The sequence below is a fragment of the Ambystoma mexicanum genome, chromosome 12 (assembly GCF_040938575.1).
Source record: "Ambystoma mexicanum isolate Mex_15411 chromosome 12, UKY_AmexF1_1, whole genome shotgun sequence".
In the NCBI taxonomy this organism is placed as follows: Eukaryota; Metazoa; Chordata; class Amphibia; order Caudata; family Ambystomatidae; genus Ambystoma; species Ambystoma mexicanum.
The window spans coordinates 375,803,823-375,827,050 of record NC_090936.1 but is presented as its reverse complement, the minus strand read 5'-3'; the positions used below and the strand labels follow the sequence as shown (position 1 = coordinate 375,827,050).

Genomic DNA, 23,228 nt, shown 5'->3' with positions numbered 1-23,228 from the left:
AACTCGAACGCTGGGAGTGTCTGGGCATGCTGAAACTTGTGCACCATCTGCTGAATGTGAAGAGCCCTCACCTGGGGAGGAAAACACTGCCCCAGGGAAGTGTTGAGCACTGCTCCGATGTACTGGAGCCGCTGTGTTGGCGTCAAATGGGACTTCTTTAAATTGAGGGAGAAGCCCAGCCTGTGAAGGGAGTGGCAGGTGACAGACAGACAGACAGATGATCCAGGACTTGCTCGGGAGAGCTCCCCCTGATCAACCAATCATCCAGGTAGGGGTAGACGTGAATCCCCCCTTGCCTGAGATGCGCTGCCACCACCACCATGAGCTTGGTGAAAACCCTCGGGGCGGAGGTCAATCTGAACGGCAGGACCCGAAACTGAAAGTGCGAGTCGCCAACCGCGAACCTCAGGTACTTCTTGTGCTTGGGATGGATCGGCACATGGAAGTAAGCATCCTTGAGGTCGAGAGACACCAACCAGTCCTGAAGCTGAAGGGCCTGGAGGACTTGAGAGAAACCATCTTGAACTTGTCCTTCCTGAGTAGTTTGTTCAAACCGCACAAGTCCATGATGGGTCTCAATCCCCCGTCTTTCTTCGAAATCAAAAAAATAAGGGGAATACCATCCCTTATTCCTCTCCGCTACAGGCACCAGTTCTATGGCGCCTTTCTCCAGCAGGGCTTGAATTTCCTGCGCAAGGAGCGGATCCGGACTCTGCAAAGAGAGGTTCCCCGGTGGATTGTCGCGAGGCCTGTGCCGAAAGGGAAGACAGTAGCCGTGGGTTATGATCTCCAGAACCCACACATCTGAAGTAATGGCACGCCACTCTACAAGATGCTGCGCCAGCCTTCCCCCAACCGGCGAACCATGGGACATGGCCTCATGACTGAGTGATAGCGGCTGCTGCGTTACCTGAGGGCAAAGAGGCAACTGCCCGAGCGGCCTTGGCACCACGGGTACCCTGTCGTCCACCTCTGGTACCCCCTGCGTTGGCCTCTTTGACTGCCAGCTCCTCTCGCTTTACTGAAGGACGAGTAATAGCGAAAGGAACCACCCCTCCATTGCTGTCCCCTAGGACGAAAAGGCAGAGGTTGGCGAACTGCAGCGCCCAACGACTTCGCTGCAGCCTTTGAGGTCTGCAACCTCTCAAGGCTCTCGTCAGCCTTGCTGCCAAAAAGGTGTTCACCGTCAAAGGGCATGTTGAGGAGCCGGGACTGCACATCAGGAGCAAACCCCGACTTCCGCAACCACGCAAACCTGCGTATCACGGTGCTTGCCGCCATGGACCTGCTGACGCATTCAGCCATGTCCAAACCCGACTGAACGGACTCACACATGGCATCCTTACCATGCTGGACCATAGCAAGGAAACCATCCCGTTCGTCCCCTTCGGGAATATGTTCAGCCGCTAACGCAACACAGTTCCACAGTGTGTGTGTGTGTGAAACGAGACAAGGCACAAATGGAGTTGGCCGCCTGAAGCAAAATACCACCAGAAGAAAACACTTTCTTCGCCCAGCCATCAAAACGTTTGTCGTCCCTATCAGGAGGGATGGTAGGGTACGACGCCTGCTTTGCCGAGGCCGTGGCCGCCTGCACCACCAAACTCTCCGGAGTGGGGTGCCTGGTGAAGTAGCAGGGGTCGCTACTGGCTGGACGGTATTTTCGCGACAAGGAACTGCCCACCGCCGGAAGACTTTCCGGAGCAGTCCAAGCCGCTGCCACCCTTCTCTGTAGAGCCATATGGAACAGCAGTACCGGGTCAGTTGGGGGACCAACATCAAGGATGTCCATGAGATCATCCTGCACAAACTCCCCCGGGGGAGCAAACCATCCCAAGTACTCGGAAACCCTAGCCATAAGGCGCCGGTACGGGGAATCGGCATGAGAGCCAGGCTCAGGCCTACAAAACACCACCTCCGGAGAGGTGTCCAGTCCACTGGCATCATGCAGTGACTGCCTCAAATCATCAAACTGACTATGGCCCGAGAATTTCATCTGGAACCCGACTAGGAACCAGGCCATCAGAATCCTCATCCGCCTCCGAAATATATTCCAGGTGGCGAAAAGAAGGCACCCAAGAGTGCTTGCTCTTAACCAGAGCCTTCCTAAGGGGTTCCCCCGTGCCACGGGGTACCTCCGACACCCCGGCCTCGAAAGGCGTCGAGCATATCGGCGCCGGCGTCGAGAGAACAGGTATCGGCGTCAACATCAGATGCAGCGCCGCCAGCATCGACTGCGTCGACACAGTCCTCGAAGCTGGAGCTCCGAGCGTGTCCTTCGACGACCTGAGCGTCGACGGCTTCGACGACTTCCTCGGAGTCGGAGCCTCGAGAAAGCACGTCGACGTCTTCGACGCCTCAGACGTCGATTTCTTCCTCGAAGACATCACAGGTGCACAGGGTCTCGAACGAGTCGAGGACCGGGACCTGGAACGGGTACGTCGAGACGAGTCCCCTTGTCCGAACGGGACCTCTCCCGTGACTCGTGCCGACCACTCTTGCGAGCGGTTTCTCTCGACCTCTCACGACCGACCCCACTCGGGGGCGCGGACGGATTAGTACCCTGCGACTCGAGAATCGCCAGCATTTTCTTCCCAAAGGAAGCCCATTCCTCCGGCGTCGCACGGCTGGAGGGGTAAGCGACGTGCCGGGCAGAGTCCTCAGAAGAGGACCTGGAAGACGACCGGTGTCGGCGCTTCCGAGAATGCCTCGAAGAGGCCGAGGAGTGGCGAGACCGACTCCTAGAAGCAGACCCACGAGACTTCCGACGATGACGCGGAGAGTCTCCCCTCGAATCATCCGTCGAAAGCCCCGCAGACTTCGACTTCCGGGGCTTGGACACCCGACCTACCGACAACTTCTTCTTACGTTCACGTAAGGCTTTGGACGTGAGCGACTGGCAGTCGATACTGTCATCCGTGTCGTGGGCCTCCCCGAGGCACCAGAGGCAGGCGTCGTGCGAGTCTGTCACCGACATCTTGGACCCACACTCCCCGCACTTCTTGAAGCCCAGACGCGGGGTCGAAGACAAAGTAGAAGACATCTTCACACGAAGGAGATTTTCACAAAAACTAACAGGTTCGAAAAACCGAGAAGAACAGAACTCCAAAGAGTCGAGGCGTTAACCGAGATACACAAAGCAACACGTTCGCGGAAAAAACGGAACTGAGGCTACGGGCGTCGTGCGTCCTACTTATCACATCGGATGACGTCAGAGGAGGTCCTCGACGACGGCGCATCGACGTCATCGACGCAGGCGCCGAAAAAGGTTTCCAAAGCAGCACAGCTGTGGTGATTACATGTCATAGATATGGAATACGTCGGAGGACCCAAATCCCCTCGAAGCAAGCATTATCCTGCCCGGCAACGCATAATTGAAGGGGCGACTGTTTGATTAATGTGGTGCTTGCTGTGATGTAGCATTATCTACCCTCCCTAATGTGCGTCTCTTTCTGGCAGGAGATGACCAGAAGACGAGCTGAGGAGGCGGAGGAGAGTATCACTCAGTGACGCTGGAACAGATTGGGGGAGACAGTGAAGATTTATTTGGCTGCATGGACGGCATGTCGATCAGGGAAACGTTATTTCTGGTTATCGTTAAGGAGTGCCTTTATAGTGGAGTTGATGGGTACCAGTTGGAGGAAAATCAACGAAAGAGGAAAGGACCTGGGCAGGCAGTGATGTGTGGAGCCCAGGGTCAGTGCATGGACATGGGACGAACTCAGGCCCTGAGCCTCATGGGATCTGAAGTTGAAAAGGATTTTTTTCAGTTTGGTAAAAAATAAAAAAAAACATGAAACGTTTTGTTTATGGAATATGACTATTTAAAACTGCTGGAAGTGTAGAATGAAGAGATTTAAGCATAATGCTTGCCTCTGTATCTTTAATAAAATTAAACCTCCCTGTGCTATAGCAGGGGTAATCTTAATTATTTTGAATAACCCCTGCAGAGTAACTAGAAACATACTAGGTGCAAGCAAGCTATTACACTCAGATGAGCCAGTGGGGGAAGTTATCTCTATGCTTGGAGAGGTGGCAGGCCAGCCATTGGACCGCAATCAGGAGTGTTGAAGGTACTACTGAGTGGCAACCGTATCTGCACGTAAGACATACTTTATGAGGTACTGTCAAAATTAACCAATGTACTAACCAATCATCCTCACTCCTGCTCCTCCAACATAATCCACGCCACTATAAACGACTATGGGCTAGCCACACTACACAGACACACCAAACATTAACTCTTGCGCTCAAAAAAACGTTCAGAGACTCTGGACATAACCTCAAATGAAACAGCAGTTCAGAACCTTTCCTATCACCTTATCCTAAATAAAACACCCCACATTTTTTCTTGTAGAGCCACGTGAGCGCCTGGAGACTGCGCCTGGGTGGTAGTGGTGCACGGTATAAATCAATGTAACATAACTGCACGATCTAGAAAAAAAGCCAAGCACAAAATAAAATAACAGGAAGAAAAAATAAAAAGACGACAACTCCCTCCAAGACTAGTGAAGGCTCAGCTAACCATTTCCAAACTAGTCTAGAAAAATACAGCCTTTTCTCAAATGTTTAAAGCAATATGAAAAAACTTGGGCCTCATTGATAAGGATGACAAGCTGTCCTCAGGGTGCTTGTCATCCTTTCTGCAAGTACTTTGCCACACAGTTTGCTTAAAGGTTGCTTAGCTAAAATCACCCTCAATAGCGAAAAGACCTGAAGGGACGCTTTCTCAGTGTGTATTAGTGACCGATTCCCTTACAGTAATTTAACCAAACCATAGAGGATAACTGTAAATCAGCCTGGGTGGAGCATGCAGACAACAGGTGTGATGAATATGGCTAAATATGTTTTAAGCCTGGAAGCAGTTTACAGAGATTGTCAGGGACCACCTCTAAACCGCTGAAGCGTTTCAGATCTTTTAAGAATGATGCTTAGTCTAAGAGAGTTTGCCACTTCTGAAATGGACACTGTCGAGTTTCCCAATGATAACGATTAATGTTGTGTATGGTTACATCTAAACTATACTTGTGTCCACCAAATACTACTTGACGAAACAGAAACCTTCTTGAAATTAGGTTTTGATTTTTTTATAGTCAACGTGGAAAACTTATGTTCAGGGTTGGGGAAATTCTCTGGGGTTGCCAGCCTAAGTGTTAGGATGAGTCGAGAGCCCCTTAAGGACTTAAATATTTCTTGTTTGATGGTTAGGCATGTAAAGTTACATTCCAGAAGGTGGACGGTTGTGCCACTGCATCCATGGGCTGGTCTTAGCTACCTGGAGCCCTGTTGAGTTTGACATCGCTTAGTTTGACAAACGGGTTATCCATTCTCTTAAAGGCATGGTCTAGTAAAAAAATGTATTTAAAAAATAGATAGGCAACATAAAAAAAAAAATACTAGCATTCTCTTTTTTAAAACTTCCTATGTAAAATTTTGAGCTATTCAAGCTCAAAATTCACAAAAGCAAGCACATGGGCGCATCCATTTTGTGAAATGGATGCCCTCCTGTGCTGGCTTTTGCGGCACTAATGAAGGAAAAGCCAGCCAGCTATAGTAAACAAAAGCTACCGCTGGGTGGCTTTCCCTTCATAAGTGCTGTACGCGGAGGACGGGGACCGGAGACCAGAGCAGGAAAGCTGCAGCTGAATCTCGGTAAGTGCTATTTAAAAAAAAAAAAATAAGCACTAGCTGGGGTTTTTTTTCTAAGTTTTCCGGGCTGGAGGAGCCAGGAAAACTTAGAAATAAAACTGCAGCTTTAAAAACGTTGTATTTATGTTTGCGGTCGCTTTTTTTGAAGCGACTGCAAACATAAATACAACGTTATTGTGTTGGAAAACGCTGCGGTTTTTCTTTCCAAGTTTCTCAGGCTCCTCCGGCTCGGAGGAGCCAGAGAAACTCGGAAAGAAAAACCGCAGCGTTTTCCAACAGAACCGCGTTGTGTTTCTGCCTGAATCTGCTTTCCCATTTGGGGCTCTCGGGCTCACCACGAGGAGCCGGAGAGCCCCAAATGGGAAAGCAGATTCAGGCAGAAACAACGCGGCATTGCGGAAAACAACCGCGTTGTTTCTGCCTGAATCTGCTTTCCCATTTGGGGCTCTCGGGCTCCCCACTGGGAGCCCGTGAGCCCCAAATGGGAAATCAGCTGTAGGCAGAAACACTACGCGGCATGTAAACACAACCGCGTTGTGTTTCTGCCTGCTGTGGCTTTCACTTTGGGTCTCCGGTGCTCCCACCGGAGACCCAAAGTGATAGCCACAGCAGGCAGAAACACAACGCGGTTGTGTTGGAAAACGCTGCGGTTTTTCTTTCTGAGTTTCTCAGGCTCCTCCGAGCCGGAGGAGCCTGAGAAACCTGGAAAGAAAAACTGCAGCGTTTTCCAACACAATTAGGTTGTATTTATGTTTGCGGTCGATTCAAAAGCGACCGCAAACATAAATACAACGTTTTTAAAGCTGCGGTTTTATTTCTAAGTTTTCCGGGCTCCTCCAGTCCGGAAAACTTAGGAAAAAAAACGCAGCTAGTGCTTATTTTTTTTTTTTTAAAATAAATAGCACTTACTGAGATTCAGCTGCAGCTTTCCTGCTCTGGTCTCTGGTCCCCGTCCTCCGCGTACAGCACTAATGAAGGGAAAGCCACCCAGCGGTAGCTTTTGTTTACTACAGCTGGCTGGCTTTTCCTTCATTAGTGCCGCAAAAGCAAAAGCCAGCACAGGAGGGCATCCATTTCACAAAATGGATGCGCCCATATGCTTGCTTTTGCGAATTTTGAGCTTGAATAGCTCAAAATTTTACATAGGAAGTTTAAAAAAAGAGAATGCTAGTATTTTTTTTTATGTTGCCTATCTATTTTTTAAATAACATTTTTTACTAGACCATGCCTTTAAACTTTAGGGACTTCAGGAGTGTTATGAACCATGACAAACAATGTTGACATTCTCGTACAAGAAGAATGGCTCCTGGTGTGTGTCCCTCCCATCCCCGGAAGGTTTTACTGTCATGTTAATAAAAGCTTCCAAAGTGCCATGGGACAGCCATCATAAGGCCATATTTGCGCTTGAATAATTATTTGAAGATTTCATTGTCTATTTCTAATGAAATTGCTAACAATGCTTGAGGGGTGCTTTGCCATTGGATGAATGAAAGGAAAGTCAATGACTGTTTGATCATTGATGTATATAGCAATCATTTGAACGAGGATGAAGTGGGTTTGATGTCTGAAATTGCTAGAATAATGATAGACTGGTTCCTGGGGGGGGTTCCACCAAATATGTTATTAGCTGGTGATTTCAAATTGTCATGACATACATCATGCTTGGGACGTGGACATTGCTGTGAAATTGGCCTTGAAAATGAGAGAATGTTCATCACACTTCGAACTGGGAGGGGTAATGTGGGTGGACTTTCTATCAGCATGGGGATTTTCCAGTGTCTATATTGGGGGTTAGGACGTTCACAACTGATTGCAAGTTGTGAGCTACCGAATATAATCCACACAGACTGGAGTGATCACTCTAGCTTGAACATAACTGTCCTTCAATGTGCAACAGCATGATAGTTACCGTTACCTCTATATAACAGAGTAGGTTTCCAAGAGGAAAATAAAATGGTCTGAGAAAAACTGGAAAATTATCAACTCAGTTTTGGACTCGTGGCTTTCAACAGGGTATAGAGAAATGTGTAGCAAACTACATCCTCACTGCTTCAGTGACAGAAGTAGTATGGACAGTCACTAATGGGAGAATCATCAGATCTGGAGGCCTCCATGGGGGACCGTTAGTTCTCTCAAACCATGGCAGGTGAACTGTGAATAAAAACAAGAAAAAAGGAAAGCCCTATGGGAGATGAAACAGGAAGCAGAGTGTGGCATTAAGAGTAGATAAAGAAAAAAACTCAGTTCAAAACGCATGTCAAAAACTGGCTAAAACGGGTATAAACAAAACTGGATCATGAAAAGTCAGGCTATGTTTAATATTAGAAGTGAAAAAGAAATTTGCTTCCTTCTGGAAAGTTACTGATAATGAAGTCCCCTGTAATATCGCTAACTACATTTCGGTGCAGGTTTGATCCTTGCAATTCAGAGTTAAAAGCCCCTCCTGCCCCCTCCCAATCCATTGGCTTTGTTGACTTCAAAGAAGGTGTTAAATGGGACATAATGATTGAGGGAGAAGAATGTAAAATCATCTCTAAAAAGTTCGACTGCCTCAGGCCCAAAAAGAGTTATGACATCAAATTGTAAAAAAGGACCTGGTAATTTGGTCAATAATGCTATGTATTCTCTTTGAGAGGGTCGTCAACACTCTAATTAGGCCTAAATCAGGGGATACCTCAATTCTTCCAATTTACAAAAAGCGACAGAAAGATAATCCAAACAGTAATCGCCCATGGCTTTGTTTGATGTACATAGCAAGGTACTAGCTTCTTTTGTCTTGGAATATCTGGGGATTTGGTCCTTGACATCAAGACACTTGGACTTTCAAATTATTTCTGGAAAAGAATGAGCACCATTATGAATGGGCTGTCAGAGGGACGCAGCCTTGACTAGATCCCCATTGTACACGGTCAATTTTGACCCAACGGCAGCTTTTGGCTCTGTCAATCGGTATAAACTGTGGTTAAAAATGGCAATCTGGGGCATCCCACAAGGCCAGCTAATCATAATAATGCTGATGAACCATGAAACCTACTTACAGGTGAGGCCAAGTTTCAGAGTGCATCCTCACCCACTCAGGCAATGTTGCATTTTAGCTCCTACACTTTATTTTATATAGGACCTTGAAGACATCTTTGATACCAACTCTATGTAGTTGAGGAACTTTAAGATTCATTGGCTTGCTTACGTTGTACTAATTTTACTAGATAAGTCGCACAACAAAAATATAATAACTTCTGCTGGTAACTCAACAACTCCACGATTCAGGTATACATGAACTTGGTTATCTGGGATTGTATATATTTAACAACAATAGAGAAAAACTAATTTCCAAAAAGGTGGAAATAAAACTAATCACATTTCCTGCACAAATGGGAAGAATCCTGACCCAATTGAGTACATAATCTCCATTTCCTTTGGCCAACTTTTACAAAACTAAGGTTAGTCCTTGCATTACCTATGGTCTGGAATTAGAACTTGTGCCACCCATTAATATTTACCCACATAGAGGGAACGTGTGTTAAGACTTCCTAAAACCCTGCCAATCTCAGTCGCTCATCATGATCTGGGGTATCTATCGTGGGAATTGCTTATTCCTTTGAAAAAATGACAACTGTATGTTAAGATTGTGCAAGCTGTCCCTGGTTCCTTGATGTACCACCTTTTGAGGACCCATGGAGAGGGTAGAGTGTCTTCTTTGAATAACTTCATGGCTACCTGTGTATTCATCATTAGGGACCTTAATTGTGACCCAAGTGCTGATATACCCAATCATCATTTTATGAAGAACCTTTTCGAATCATTGTGGATTAAGAAGGAGCATAAAAGCATGCACCTCTCCGAAACAAGATCCCTCTAAAGAGAGGAAACTGGGCTCTTTACTAAAATATCTTACCCAGTTCCACATCCTATATAAATAAATGTGTTCCTAAGATTCAGCCACACTCTCCTCCCCCCTAGAAAGAGTTGGCCACTACAAGGACATAGCCACAGACAAACACACATGCAGGGTGCGCGGGTCTGTTGACTGCTAACCATGGATGCTATCTTGAGTAGTGTGTGAAACAATGTTTTTTTCTCTTTATTGCACAGATTTTACTGTATTTATTTTGTGCAAGGTTTGCTTTAAGACCGACCACAATAAAGGACTTGAGAGCCAAAATAAATCACTGAGTTCAAGAACATTGATGTGCTCCATTTTGTCTAGATGACCGTGAGCTTGAAACTGGCCGTAATGAGCTATCCAACTGTGTTCTGATGAGTCTGTGGTTAGGGTTGCGAGGGAAGGGGGGCAAAAGGAGACCTTGCAAGAGGATGTCCCGATTTATTCACCAATGTTAACATTCTGAAACATGAGCTGGAAAAGAGATTAACTTGGTGTCCCAAAAGCAGATTTTAGTTCTGAAGAGGAGCCACTGATGAGTTCTCATTCTTAGAAGCCAACAAAACATGAGGGCTGCCCACAATTAGTTCCAGTGAATAGGGAAAGTGGGGTTCAAAAAATACATAACAAAAAGATTCTATTCACAATTTGTTTGTACAAGAATTCATGCTAAGGCCTTTTCATGATCGTAATGATACATTAGAACCAATTACCCACAACATCTGGACAAATAAATGCGAAATCAACAATTATCCTATAATACAAAAATTATACATTTGAAAGTGCATATCCCCCAATAATGGTGACTGCTAGTCAACACATTCAACCACATCAACTCATACCACGCATAACCCATTCATACTAAACCTCACTCACCAAAACCACAATTGATCGACATTTTCTCATGAACATAAACATGAACCAAAATTGTTTAATTTATAGACCCAAATGCCCATGACCTAGTTCCACAAGGTGCATACATTTATATAGGCCTGTGCTACATTATTCCACCAATTGTTCCAGCCTTTCCACAGTGCTTGTCCATAAAAAGAAAACATCCTCTATGTAACGTTTCCAGTGGGTCAAATGCTCACTGAAAGGAGTTGTGGTGTAAATTAGTTTAATTTTAAAGACTGACATATAAATGTTAGCCATACTTGATGTGAACGACGCACCCATGGCTGTCCCTGGTTTCTGAAGGAACAGTGAAATTATTGCACAATGCAATTTGAAACAGTTCCATGATAAAATTAGCGGGAACCATGTGTGGAATTATTCAGTTATCTAATGATGTTAAGGACTTCGCCCTGTGGTATACAGGGCAGCTATGTCAGATATGGCCACAAACCTCTGTCATATGGGAATTATCAAGTCTCACGCACCCCAAGTGGAAATGAAGTAAAAAGACATGACTGTACTAGAGGAAGTGCATCTTCCAAAGTTTTTTTTTTTATTAGAAGAATGTAATTCAGTGTGGGTTGTTTTGCAGCTCCAGTGACAAATTCCCTTGGGTGACAGAATCAATTGCATTGAAGGAGGCTGGGTCGTTTTGAGTCAGAGACCTATCAGCCGAAACTCTAGTTGCTTGTGCATTTATGCTGTCCAAAATGTTTTTTTTCTTTTTATATCTTTTAAATGTTTTCTTTTGAAAAACTGTCTATTGGCCTAATTAGCAAAACAATGTTTAACAGGCCTATATATATTTATGCAACTTGTGGAACTAGATCATGGGTATTTTGTCTATTAATTAAACCCACTTTTGGTTCATGTTTATGTTGATGAAAAAATATGTCGATCAATTATGGTTTGGGGCTATGCACTTGCACTTTCAATTGTAGCATTTTTGTAACATGATAATTTTTGATTTCAATTGATTTGTCCAGATGTTCCGTCTATAAATTCATTTTTCTAATAAATGTATCATTAAGATCATAAAAAGGCCTCAGCTTGAATTCCTGTACAAATAAATTGTGGATAAGATCTCCTTTTGTTTGGCCTTTTGTTATGGGTTCTCATTCTTAGCCATGCAAATGGTCCAGATAAGTGCAAGATGTCATGAGGCTTAGCCATTTTTGGAACCACCAGAGAAATAACTCCTCCCACATCTGAAATGGTACAATAGCCTCCTGCAAAGCTTGCATTAAGTCTTGTGAAGGAAAAGCTTTGCTCAAAATATTATCCAGAACACCACCTATGAATTGAATGCAGAGAGATGGAACCAGGAATAATTTCAGAATTATTAGAAAACACCAAGTCGTATAGGGTGTTCCAAGTATTCTTTTGGATACACTGACAAACCAACCTAAGTTGGAGATTGAACCCTGATGAGCCAGTCATCCAAGTATGAATAAAGGTACACCCCCTGAAGTTGCAGGTAAGCCGCAACCACTGACAGTTTTGTCAATAACCTTGGGACTGCATTAAGACCAAAGGGAAAACACATATTAGTAATGAACCACTCCCATGGCAAACCTCAGGAATTGTCCATGTCCTTTTTAAGAAGGAATATGGAATTAAGCATCCTGTAGATCTATAGACACTATCCAATCTTAAGGCTGGAGATATGGCAAAATCTGTGGATGACCTAGCATATGCAAAGTGATGAATCAGCCTTAAACCTCCAGATTTCTTGGAAAAACTGAAATTACGGGTGGGGGAGAACCCTGGTCACTGCTATTCTTCTTGTACTATTGCTTCCATTCAGAGGGGACAGGAGATTTGGTAGCAGCTTCTGGTGCCGTTTTTTGAAGTCTTGGAGGATAGGTGGCAGAAGGTGCAAAGGCTTAATGTTTTCTGATAACATTTAGAATCCACTGATCTAGAGTCAAATGCTCTCATTTGGGGAGAAAATACAAACATCTTCCTTTTATCGGGATGTATGTTCCTTGAGAACAGGGACAGATGGAACCTGTACCTCCTGCAATAGGACAAATGGATTTGTTTTTTAAGCAGAAGAAGGAACTAAAAGAGTCAAATACTTTGATGTGGGTCTGTACCTGTGTTTTTTGTTTGTTGGGCGCATAAAACTGTTTAGGAGCCAAAGAAGACTGTCTTTGTCTGAAAGTTTGTAAGGACGATAAGTTCCATTTCTTCGCCACTCAAATTGGGTTATCAACTTTGCTGCACAAACAGTTGCATTACACTTTTGCAACACATCATTCATAAACAAGTCAAACATTTTCCCCATCAAACTTGAAAGAGGAACTTCTCCTGTATGTCTCAAAGAGAAGTAGCTGCAACATAAACATACAGGCTGCTGCATGCATATCCCTGACCGCTGCATCAGCCCTGTCTTTATTAACCTGTAGTAACCGAATAGGTAAACTCCGATGGAAGGGAACAAATATGTTTAGATTATACCAATTTTAAATGTTAATGCCTGCCAGGATAGTGGAGGCATTGATTTGGTGTCTTTGAAACACTGCATTCAAATCATCTTTTTACCCTGGGATTCCCAAGCTTTAGAATTGTAAAATACAGATGCTTTTGACGATGGACTTTTGCCTTTATAGCCTAATGCGGCAGGCACCACCACAGACGGAGGCAAGACCGTTTCATAACAATGAAACCATCTTCCCTGGGCCTTGTATATTTAGAATCCAGGAATGTAAAGATGAACGATTCAGAATGTGGTTGAACCCATTGCATGAGAGACTGTTCCATCACCAAATCCGCATAGAGACTCCCTTGACATGAAGTAAGTTTTGCATAAACCCAAGCCGCCTCTGGTTTCTCCACCGAAACATGCCTTTGAAATTGTTTAAAATCATTTAACCAGGGATACATTAGAATCTTCATCATGGGTGTCATCGGGATCAGGATCAGTAGCCTTCTGCTTCTTAGGCAAAGGCTCTGAAGGAGGGACTCCAATAATACAATTATCAAGCGGAATCTGACTAAGCTGGATATAAAAAGATTACTTCCATAGCAAACGTTTCTTCAGGAAGAGTGATTTAGCAGAGGCCTGTTCAATGCCACCCTAAGGAAGCCTGTTTGGTGGTGTATGCCCAAGGTTCCCCCACTTCTCAGAATTGACGTTACCTTATCTGCCGTGACATTATTACCCGGTTCCATCGGTCCTTTCAGGTGATGCCAAAGCATGCACCTTATGGGACACGATACCCTTCTGCCCAAGAGGTTTCTTTGCAGTGTCTCCCAAATACTTTAATCGCCTTCTGTTTCAGTCCCAGTGGTGACATGGAAAGAAGGGGATTCTTGAGACCAAAGGTGAATCACCTTACACAGGGCTTGAGCACTTACCAGAAGGTGGTTTCCCAGGCACTGGGCACAGGCGTGGTGAGATTCTGCAGCTGCACAGAATGTATTGTTTAAGATGGTGATGTATAGCTTACAGCAAACAGTGGCACATGCTGACCAAAATGTAAACAGACAGAAGAACACAACCAAAAAGGACTGACGTCAGCAATGCCTCAAAAAAAGAAGGTGCCACCGAGCGACATTTAACTCAACCCACCCTGTGGGTGTAAACAGGAACAGATGGTAGCTGTTGGTTGAAGCATGGTAGAGGGGCAGGGCTAGTGTACCAATGGACGCACATGTACATGGGCCTTGCCTTCCAAACTGAACGTTCAAATGGTAGTATCTTTTTTAGACCATTTTTCCCAAAACGCCTAGAGATGGGGGCTGTCCCAACCACTTGTGAAGGAGGGAGAGCAGCAACACAGAAAAATACCAACAAAGAGAGAATGTAGGAAAATGTTACTCACCGTAGTGACGTCTGTACTCTTAGTCCTTAGTCCCCTTTCCTGCATACTTACGTGTGTCAGTCTTAAGGGGATAGGACTGGACACTTTTGCCGCAGTGTCATACTCCAACCACCCCAACGACGAGGTGGTTGCAATGGCATAATCACACCTACAAACCATTAATACCAGCCGGCTGCAGTGCCCAGACATGCCAATCGAGGAACAGATTACCGTCAACCAGCATCAACGGATAAGGTAGGAACAATTTTCAATTTCCAGTGATCGGAATAACCACCCAACATTTCAACCCAGCGCACAGCAGCAGCGCCAGTAAAGAAATACACCAATCATATCCATCACACTCACTATCAAATCCACAGTCAACAAAATGTTTTAAAAACCTACCGTATTGTGAAACCTAGGCCTCTCTCCCACTATACAGGACTCTCAAATCTAGGTGTACCCCCCCCCCCATATCTGCCTATTATATCATGAAACCTACTGTATTGTGAAACCTAGGCTATATCTGTCTATTATATTGCGAAACCTACTGTATTATGAAACCTATTGTATTGTGAAACGTGGGCCTCTATCCCACTATACAGGACTCTCAAATCTAGGTGTATCCCCCATATTTGCCTATTATATTATGAAACCTTGTGCATCAAGTAACCTATTGCATTGTGAAACCTAGGCCTCTCTCCCACTATACAGGACTCTCAAATCTAGGTGTATTCCCCATATCTGCCTAGTATATCACGAAACCTGGTGTATCGTGAAGCCTATTGCATTGTGAAACCCAGGCCCCTCTCCCACTATACAGGACTCTCAATTCTAGGTGTATCCACATATCTGCCTATTATATTGCAAAACCTACTGTATTGTGAACCTAGGCCACATCTGCCAATTATATTGTGAAACCTAGTGTATTGTGAAACCTAGGCCTCTCTCCCCCAACAACTCTTAATTGTAGGTGCGTTCCCCTGTATCCAAATTGTACAATGAAACCTAGGCCTCTCTCCTACAACACATGGTTCTCAGGGCCCTATCACCCCAGGAACAACCATTTTCCTACCTGACATACACCAGGGAAGCAAGCAGCGTCTGCTGTGGCCCACCACAAACTCACTCGCCCTCACCGCTCAGACTCTTGCACCAGAGAGACCACAAATAATGAGACCGTGCCGTCCGCACTGGACAATGATTGCTGCAGCTGAACATTAAAGTCTATGGTACTTATACCTTACAACACATCTGTGGACACATGCCACAGGCACGTCTAAGCATCCATGCACCATAGAATGCAGCTATGGCTACGCTCATCCGGTCTAGCAGCACATATAGCCGTCAACACTGAAACACCTGACGTACCTCAACACCTCTGCCAGTAGCATACAGCGACTACCAACTAAAGGAAATTCGGTATAGCTGGCTACACATCAACTGTTTTCAACAATAGCACTCTATCGCAAACCACCAACAGCGCCCACCCACGTGCCGGACCTATTTGGGCTGTTTAATCGAGCCTAGCCAGCCACTAAAGTCCTAGACCAGCAAAAATGCACACATGCATCTCCTAATCAAAAACTCTTAGAACCTCCAGCACATTGACTACGATCACCGATGGCGTTCCAATCACAATGTGCATTGAGGCCATACAAATGGGGAAAGAGCGCTATATAAATAAAACACAAGAGCAAAAAGGTTTTTCCCTTTAAATGCATTGTGCTGCCGGTAAGGCTTGGGTGTGTGGCTAGCCCTTCTTAACTCACCTACCGGCAACACCTGTCAGTCCTTGGCTCCACAAGACGGGAAACCTTACCAACCAATTTTTACTGGGGGATGGCAGGCAGAGCGTATGAGGAAAGAGGACTAAGGACTAAGAGTACAGAAGTCACAACAGTGAGTCACTTATTACTCTTACGTCCCATCCCCTTTCCTCTACACCTATGGGAGATTACAAAGCATTCACCTGCCTGGGTGATAGGAAACCCATGTTTAGGCAAAAATCTTCTGCAGAACCGCATGCTCAAATTTAGCATTTTATCTCGCTACAATATCCATGCAGTAGTGCTTACAGAAAGCAGAGGGGGAAGCCCAAGTTGCTGCTTTACTGATGACTTCCCATGGAATGTTTCTCTTGTTTGCTGCCGCTGTTGCTTTGGCTCGAACACTGGTAGGGGAAGGGATAGGTTGAAATAGGAAAGATCCCGTACTCTCTTAAGACTCACTTGGTTCTTCTTGGTGACAGTAAAAAGACAGGCATAAAAGTCTTGCCCCTGCTCTTGAGGGGGAACTTCCTCGATCGCCTTGATTTCCAAAAGGTTGGAAATATCCTGGAGGAGTTTTTCCGAACCTATTTGAATTAGCAGGGAAGCAGGAGGGTTGGGAGGAATGGGTTTTCTGTATCCTCTCTGACCACAAAGTTCAATGATCAATTTCAATGATTTTCTAGTCGTGTTGAAATGCTGTAATCCTGCCTCCAACCAGGGAGTAGTGGATCTGGACGATTGGATCATTGTTTCTCGGACTCAGCAACCAATGTTGTGGACATGTAGAGGAAACCTTTACTGGAGGTCTTCTGTGGCTTCCTTCTTGGAAAGCTGAGAGACCTTTCAGCATGCCGGTTTATTCTTTCCTGGTTTCCATGAAAACCACTGAAGGTTTTATTTTTGAAATCAGTATGCGTCTGACTGGAGCCCTGAAAGGGTTTTTGGGGATCTTTAGCGAGGACTGTAAGGGACCTGGCGGCGACTGTGGAAGTTTTCATTTAATTTAGCTTGTCTGTAGAATAGTGAAACAGATAATTGCCCTTGAAGAGCAAATCAAGGATTTTGTCTTGCACATCCTTAGCAGAGGTGTAGCCAGGATTGGCTAACAAGTGGGTGCTGAAGCTGACGTAGTTGGGCCCACCGCAGTGACATGAACATCTGTAAATGCCCACACAGCACTGCTGAATGGGCATTTACAGATTTTGGGTGGCCTTGCTCGCTCAGTCCCTACCCAATCTATGACTCTGATCCTTCGTGAAATGGGTTGCTCTGACCCAAGCAGATCTAAGATCCACTCTTATAGCTGGAGCACTAGCGACAGCATCCTCATGGTGTGCAGATGATTCCCTCATGTCTTGCATTATTAACAATGCATCAGAGAGGCCCGATTTAAGTGCTGCCACAATATCAACAGGGAAGTATTGCTGACAATCCACGATCTCAGCCACAATTTGTGTTTGGCTGCAGATAAAGCATCTAAGTTAGCCTGTTTCAGGTGGAAGGAAGCATTGGTAAAAATCTTCTTTGCATAGGAATATAGGAGCTTGTTATCCTTACACAAATGACCAGAGGTTTGTGGTCTGAAAAAGAAGACTACTTTGAACACCTAATCGCTGAAGCGACTACCGATGACTAAGGTCGAGTATTTATCAACAAAAAGGGTGTATCCACCAAAAACTTTGATTGTGGGAATCGATCTTTCTAGTAGCTGCCATATGTGTATTCTTCCAAACGGCTATAGCTTCAGCTACCATATCCTTTTGAAAAGGAATGCCCGTCTTGTCTATTTTGCTAAGTGATAGGATGCCTGCAAGTACTCCAGGCACTGTATCAGACTTTTTTGGTACAGGAAAACTTTAAAAATCCTGCACACCCACCATCCTGTTGTGGAAAGCTCTTGCCGATAAAGAAGCCTCCTCACCCTCCTTCTCATCTCCTGTGTCTGTATCTGTTCCAAGGAGACAGGTCTACAGGAGTGTCTTATGCAGCAGGCCCTGAAAGCGGATCTGGTTTTGAGGTATCTGACAAAGGTGATGCTGCAATAGGTAGTGGCACCAGCGCCTCAAATGGTAGACGAGGTGGAAGTGCAACCAAAAGTCCCTGAGCACATTGCGGCATCACCTCCTTTATTAGGTCTTTTTTAAAATACCCTTTCATGGGGTCTGAATGCATTATTCTTTGACATTTGTCATCCACTGTGGAGGATGCACCCATAGGCGTATACGAGGAAGTGGTTGAGAGCAAAAAAGGCTGAAGAGATCTAAGGCACCAAGGGGTTGCCTGACCTGAGGAGGGGCCCCAGATCTCATGTAGGAGGATGGTATGGGTTAAGAAGTAGACCAGGTCATGATGGGGGACAGGTCCAGCCTCACAAAATCTTCCTTGGAAACAGGAGGCAACTGGATGTGCACCGGCCTAGAAGAAGCAGAAGGTCCCATCTCCGGACAGGAAACCTCTGAAATGTCCTCTGCCGAGCGGGAAACCATGCCAGATGTGTCCTTCTGCTTATTGCAGACTGTGGGGCCATTTTAAGTGAAGGAGGGCACTGATGCATAAATGGCAGAACCTCAAGTGGAGGAAGTGCCATTTTCTGACAGGTGGTGGCAGATTTAGAACCATCACTGGAGTCTGGTAAGGAGACAGTAGTGCCCATTGCAGAGCTCCGTTTCTGAAAAGATCCAACTGGATCTTCAGGACGATGTACGGTAGTTATTTTTTAAGGGAAACCCCTTGGGATGTGCCCGGTAGGCCGTTGGCCCTCAGGCTTCTGCACAGTAGGTGTACAATGCTGAGGTGCAACCTCAGATACAACTGTCCTGGTTTTAGACCTTGAAAGTCCCTCAGTAGTTTGTCTGGTACTAGCTCAAAGGGCCACGGAGCGTGCTGCGGTACAGCTGTGGCTAGCCACTACAGGACTGCCGTTCCTCCTGCCAGCGTGGGATGCCTGATGGGAAGATAGCAATGAAAAACACTTTCAGCTCACACCGAGGTGATGCATTGAATATTTCCTCCATTTTGAGTGTCTTCTTTGAAGAGTCCTAGGAAAAAGCATGTGGCAGGAGTTGCAGACCACCCTCCTATGATGAGGGCCTAAACACTTGAGGCACTGCGCGTGCGAGTCTGTCGCCACGGAATTCCTGCTGCAGGATGCTCAGGTTGAAAACCCTTTGACACCCATCATAAAAGAGTGACAGGAGTTGCTGGAGGCAAAAGAACTGAATGAAATAAAGCCAAAAAAGGCCCAGTGGATATGTGACACACCAAAAATGAGTGTGCTATGCCAGACATCCAGTCCAGTCATCACAGAAAAAAGGGACCAACAGGTCTTGCTGGTAAGCAGAGTTAGTGGGGCTAGCCACGCCCACACATCTTTGCTTTATGTAAAGCACAATACATTTAAAGGGGAAAAGCCTTTTTTCTATGCCTAAAGTGCCCGGTCCCGTCCAAATAGGAACAACACCCTAAAGGATGGAGAAAAGGGGAAGGGATGTAATGGTAACACAGTAAAGTGAAAAGACAGATTCCACCTCACTCCAAGAGAAAATAGAGAGGAATAACCTAACTAGGAATTCCAAAGGGCTATACGATTCCTAGAAAGGAGCAAGGAAATGAGAATAGTTTTTGAAACAAAAGCCAACCAACAGAGTAAAAGTAGTTTGTTCAAACCTAGCAGCAGAAAGAATGCAACCAGTAGTGGTAACTCTAACACCATTACATCCGATGGCACAGAGTGCAATGATTCATTATGTTAAAGTCAATAATAAAACATTGACACCTTCTAACATTACAGTGCTTGCCCTAGAAACTCCACGGCTCCTTGAATAACCAGAGAAAAATGTCTCAATTCAGGTAAGTGCTTTGTTAAGTTACTTTCTAGGGAATTAAAAAGTTAGGGAAAAGTCAGGTCACCAATCCGGTTACCCTACAGATGCAGCAGGAGAGGCAGCCCAATATGAAGGCAGAGTAAGGGAGCCCTAGGGAATCCGAAATAAGTATTCTAGTCCAGGATGAAGGTGTTAAAGATTTTTCGTTTTGTAAATTTCCTTCCATTGGCATCAATGGGACACCCATCTTTCTAACTGTCTTGAAACTGTGCCAACTTTGGAGGCAAGTAAAGCCTTTTTAGCTTCACTTACCTGCTAGACATTAATTTTGGGGTGCTGGTTAGCCCATAAGGTCACCAGTGCGTGGCCAAACCAATATCTTCAGCAGCATCCCAGCTTTAATTTGTGAACATTATATGAAAATTGCGGTATCTGAGGAATGCACAGGATCTCTCAATGATAACACATTCACTCAGGGGATTACCTAAGCCAGCCCACTAATCGCTCCAGGAATCACACACATTGTTTGGTGGCCAGCAATCAGGATAGCCTTAAATTGCCAAGGAGGCAGTCCCACACTGGACCTATATTGTGTAATCTGGAGGACTTCAAGTCAGTCTTACAAAGCAACCCTACCATGGTAGCCATATAGGTTTCTAAGGGCAACAGACCAGAAAAAGGATTGCTATTCCGGGGTGGAGGGTGGTGGGGACAAAGTTTGATAGCAAAAACCCAAGAAATTAAATTCTGCTCCAACAATGAGGAACATGTAGTGGCCCGGTCTTAAGCTAGTGCAGCCGACAACCTCTGATGGTGCCGGTGTATGTGATGTGTGAAAGGCCAGTTCCCCTGTAGGAGCCTTGAACTTTGCATCTAGATTTTTTTTTCACTTTCTCTGTACCTTTGGGTTTTCCAAATTTGTGTGCCTCCTGTGGAGGGCTGGGTTGCAAATGAATGTCCCCTTTTTTCATTTTTACCAGCTGACAATTGTCCAACGGTACCAGACTTTACCTGCGAAGATTCTAGTGCCAGTATGGTTAGGAAACTAGGATGCTCTGCATACGTTCCTGAAAGATTTGCATTGCTTTAATCGTTCACAGCTCTTCCTCTTCTCCTGTGGGTTCACTCTCCATAGAAGGGGACTTGCTTTTGTAGTAGCAACCTTTGGCACAGAGGGCTACATTACAATGGACCTTGCTGCGGGTCAACTTACGACAGAGCTGTTGGTTCGTTTGGCAGAGGTGGCGGTGGATGCATAGGTTCGGGGACTGCCAGCATTACTTCCAGTAGAACATCCTCAAAAAAGGATTGCACTGCCCATGTCATCATGAAGCTCCTACATTTTGAAAAAAGATTCCCCCGGAGCATGATGTAATGATGCACTGGGAGATACACAGGGAGAAAGAAAAGGACCCGATGGAAGTCTGTTGTCTGAGGTGCCATCAGAAAAGATGCAATTTAAAGCTCAGAAAGACGAGGGATAGAGAGCGGAGGGGCAGTCCGACATCTAACTTGATGGGTGAGAAAATCCAGAAGCCATGTTTAAAGCAGTACAAACAACCAGTGTGAACACCAACTCTCCCAGGCGGAGAACTTTTCTCGAAGAGATAACCTAAAGAGAATTGTCCTCAGCTGCCAGCAGACTGCTCTCCACACTGCATCTTCTGAAGTGGGAGATCTGCTTGGGGAACACGGGCTGTGTTCAAGGTCATGGGGCCCTACTAAGCATTTTTTATGAAGACTGTTCACAAGTCCTCTGGTGAGGGCTTGAGAAAGCCAACCTGTAATGTTAGCCAAGTATTGCTTTAAGTTTAACCAGACTGACAGTGACAAATGAAACTGAGCAGTCCACCTTCAATTTTTGGAGGGGTGAAGGCTGACCCTAAAGTACCGCTTGCTTACACACACACACGAAGGTCCACACAGCTCAATACTGAAAAAATCTTCTTATAAAAGAGCTATGCATTGGACAATCAATGCAATGCAGTTACATGCTGCTGCAGGTCATTTATTGTCAAAATGCCAAATGGCTCATGGCTCTTCCTCTCAACAAGATGTTGTGGGTGTAAAGGGACGGTGGGAGGCTAGGCCAACTTGGGGGCTGGCACGCTCTACCATGGTTCCCTACTCAGTGGGTTCTGTGCAGCGAGCAAAGGGAACTCTGGTCCAGCTACGACCGATGGTGTTCGAACCTCACTGGGATGCCTGCTATTAAAGGTTATAACCAATGGAAGGACAAGGGCAACCAGACCTGACCACTTGAAGCTTGGTGGATGTGGCTGGTGTCTGGACAACAGTACTCTCACAGTTCTGGCCAGTTCAGTCTTGTACAAGGTAAGTGCATCATCATTGCTCTTCCCAACAACTGTGCGCCATCAAACAGAAGGTCAAGAAACTGTACCTACAAACTGCTGCCTAACCACCACCCCACTACTCATCACGTAGAAGATGGCTTCCAAATAATCAAAGGTGACCCACATGCTAGAGGCCAAGGCCCCCTTCCAGCCCTGATTTGCAGCTTCCTGCATGTAAAGTCTTCAGGGAGGAACTCAAAGAGCGTGCACCTTGTCCCACAAATCCCTTTTGTAGTGCCCTACGATCTATTACTGTGGTGTTGGGTGCCTGCACGGCCAGGGACACAATGGATGACTTTCCCTACCGCTGCATCCACCTTATGGGACTCCTCAAGGGTCAAGTTGGAGAAGGCCCCCGGTATGGTTGACTTATATTTGACTGCAGTTGCCACAACAGAATCAGGTTACGGCTGGGCCCTAAAGCACACTGGGGCAGAGCTTGGGACCCTTTACTTCTAGTCGGCCTGAATGGAAGTTACTGGGGTACATGTTGGTGCCTTGAATACCTGCTGGCCCAACCTTCAACCCTTTGGTATGATGGCAAGCAAGAGAACTAATTTGCAGGCCCTTTTGAGCTTGGCAGTCAGCACAAACTCAGCTTCTCCTCGAACATTAAGATGCAGGTGGCACACAGGATATCAAATGCTCTGGAAGGCCAAGTGGTCATTGGGAGGAGACTGGGAAAAGGATCAGGATTGGGCATCTCCTTAAGGGTTGTGACCATCTCCCAGGGTATCTCCCCTTCTTCCTCCTGCAAATCCTCACAGTAGACTGGGGCTTCAGACCAATGGGCCCTCCTGATGGCAGCTCAGGCCTGCTGTGCCTGACAATGTTGGACAAGCTCCAACATCCTGCACATCAAAACACAGGGCATGCTCTCTTCTTCATCTACTGATGTCCAGGGAGGCATCCTTGACATCACCAGGCCAGAAAATCCCATCCCGTGACCAGGGTCGAAGACGATTGGAACCGGTAACAGTGCCTCCTACACCACGTCAATCATTGATAATGCAAGCAAGACAGATGATGGAGCCTTGAGA

General features: G+C 45.7%; 2 protein-coding genes across 4 annotated transcripts in view; one reads left to right on the top strand and one right to left on the bottom strand.

Annotated features, from left to right (window-relative positions):
- CCDC91 (coiled-coil domain containing 91) overlaps positions 1–3,739 on the top strand; it is a 735,207-nt gene extending 731,468 nt beyond the window's left edge. Inside the window, exon 12 of the mRNA XM_069628511.1 lies at positions 3,460–3,739. Coding sequence (XP_069484612.1) covers positions 3,460–3,482 — 23 coding nt within the window. The 3' untranslated portion in view covers positions 3,483–3,739. The remainder of the gene's footprint in view (positions 1–3,459) is intronic.
- The window catches only part of TULP3 (TUB like protein 3), a 1,058,170-nt gene that overhangs the window by 142,937 nt on the left and 892,005 nt on the right, over positions 1–23,228 (bottom strand). The window lies entirely within an intron of this gene.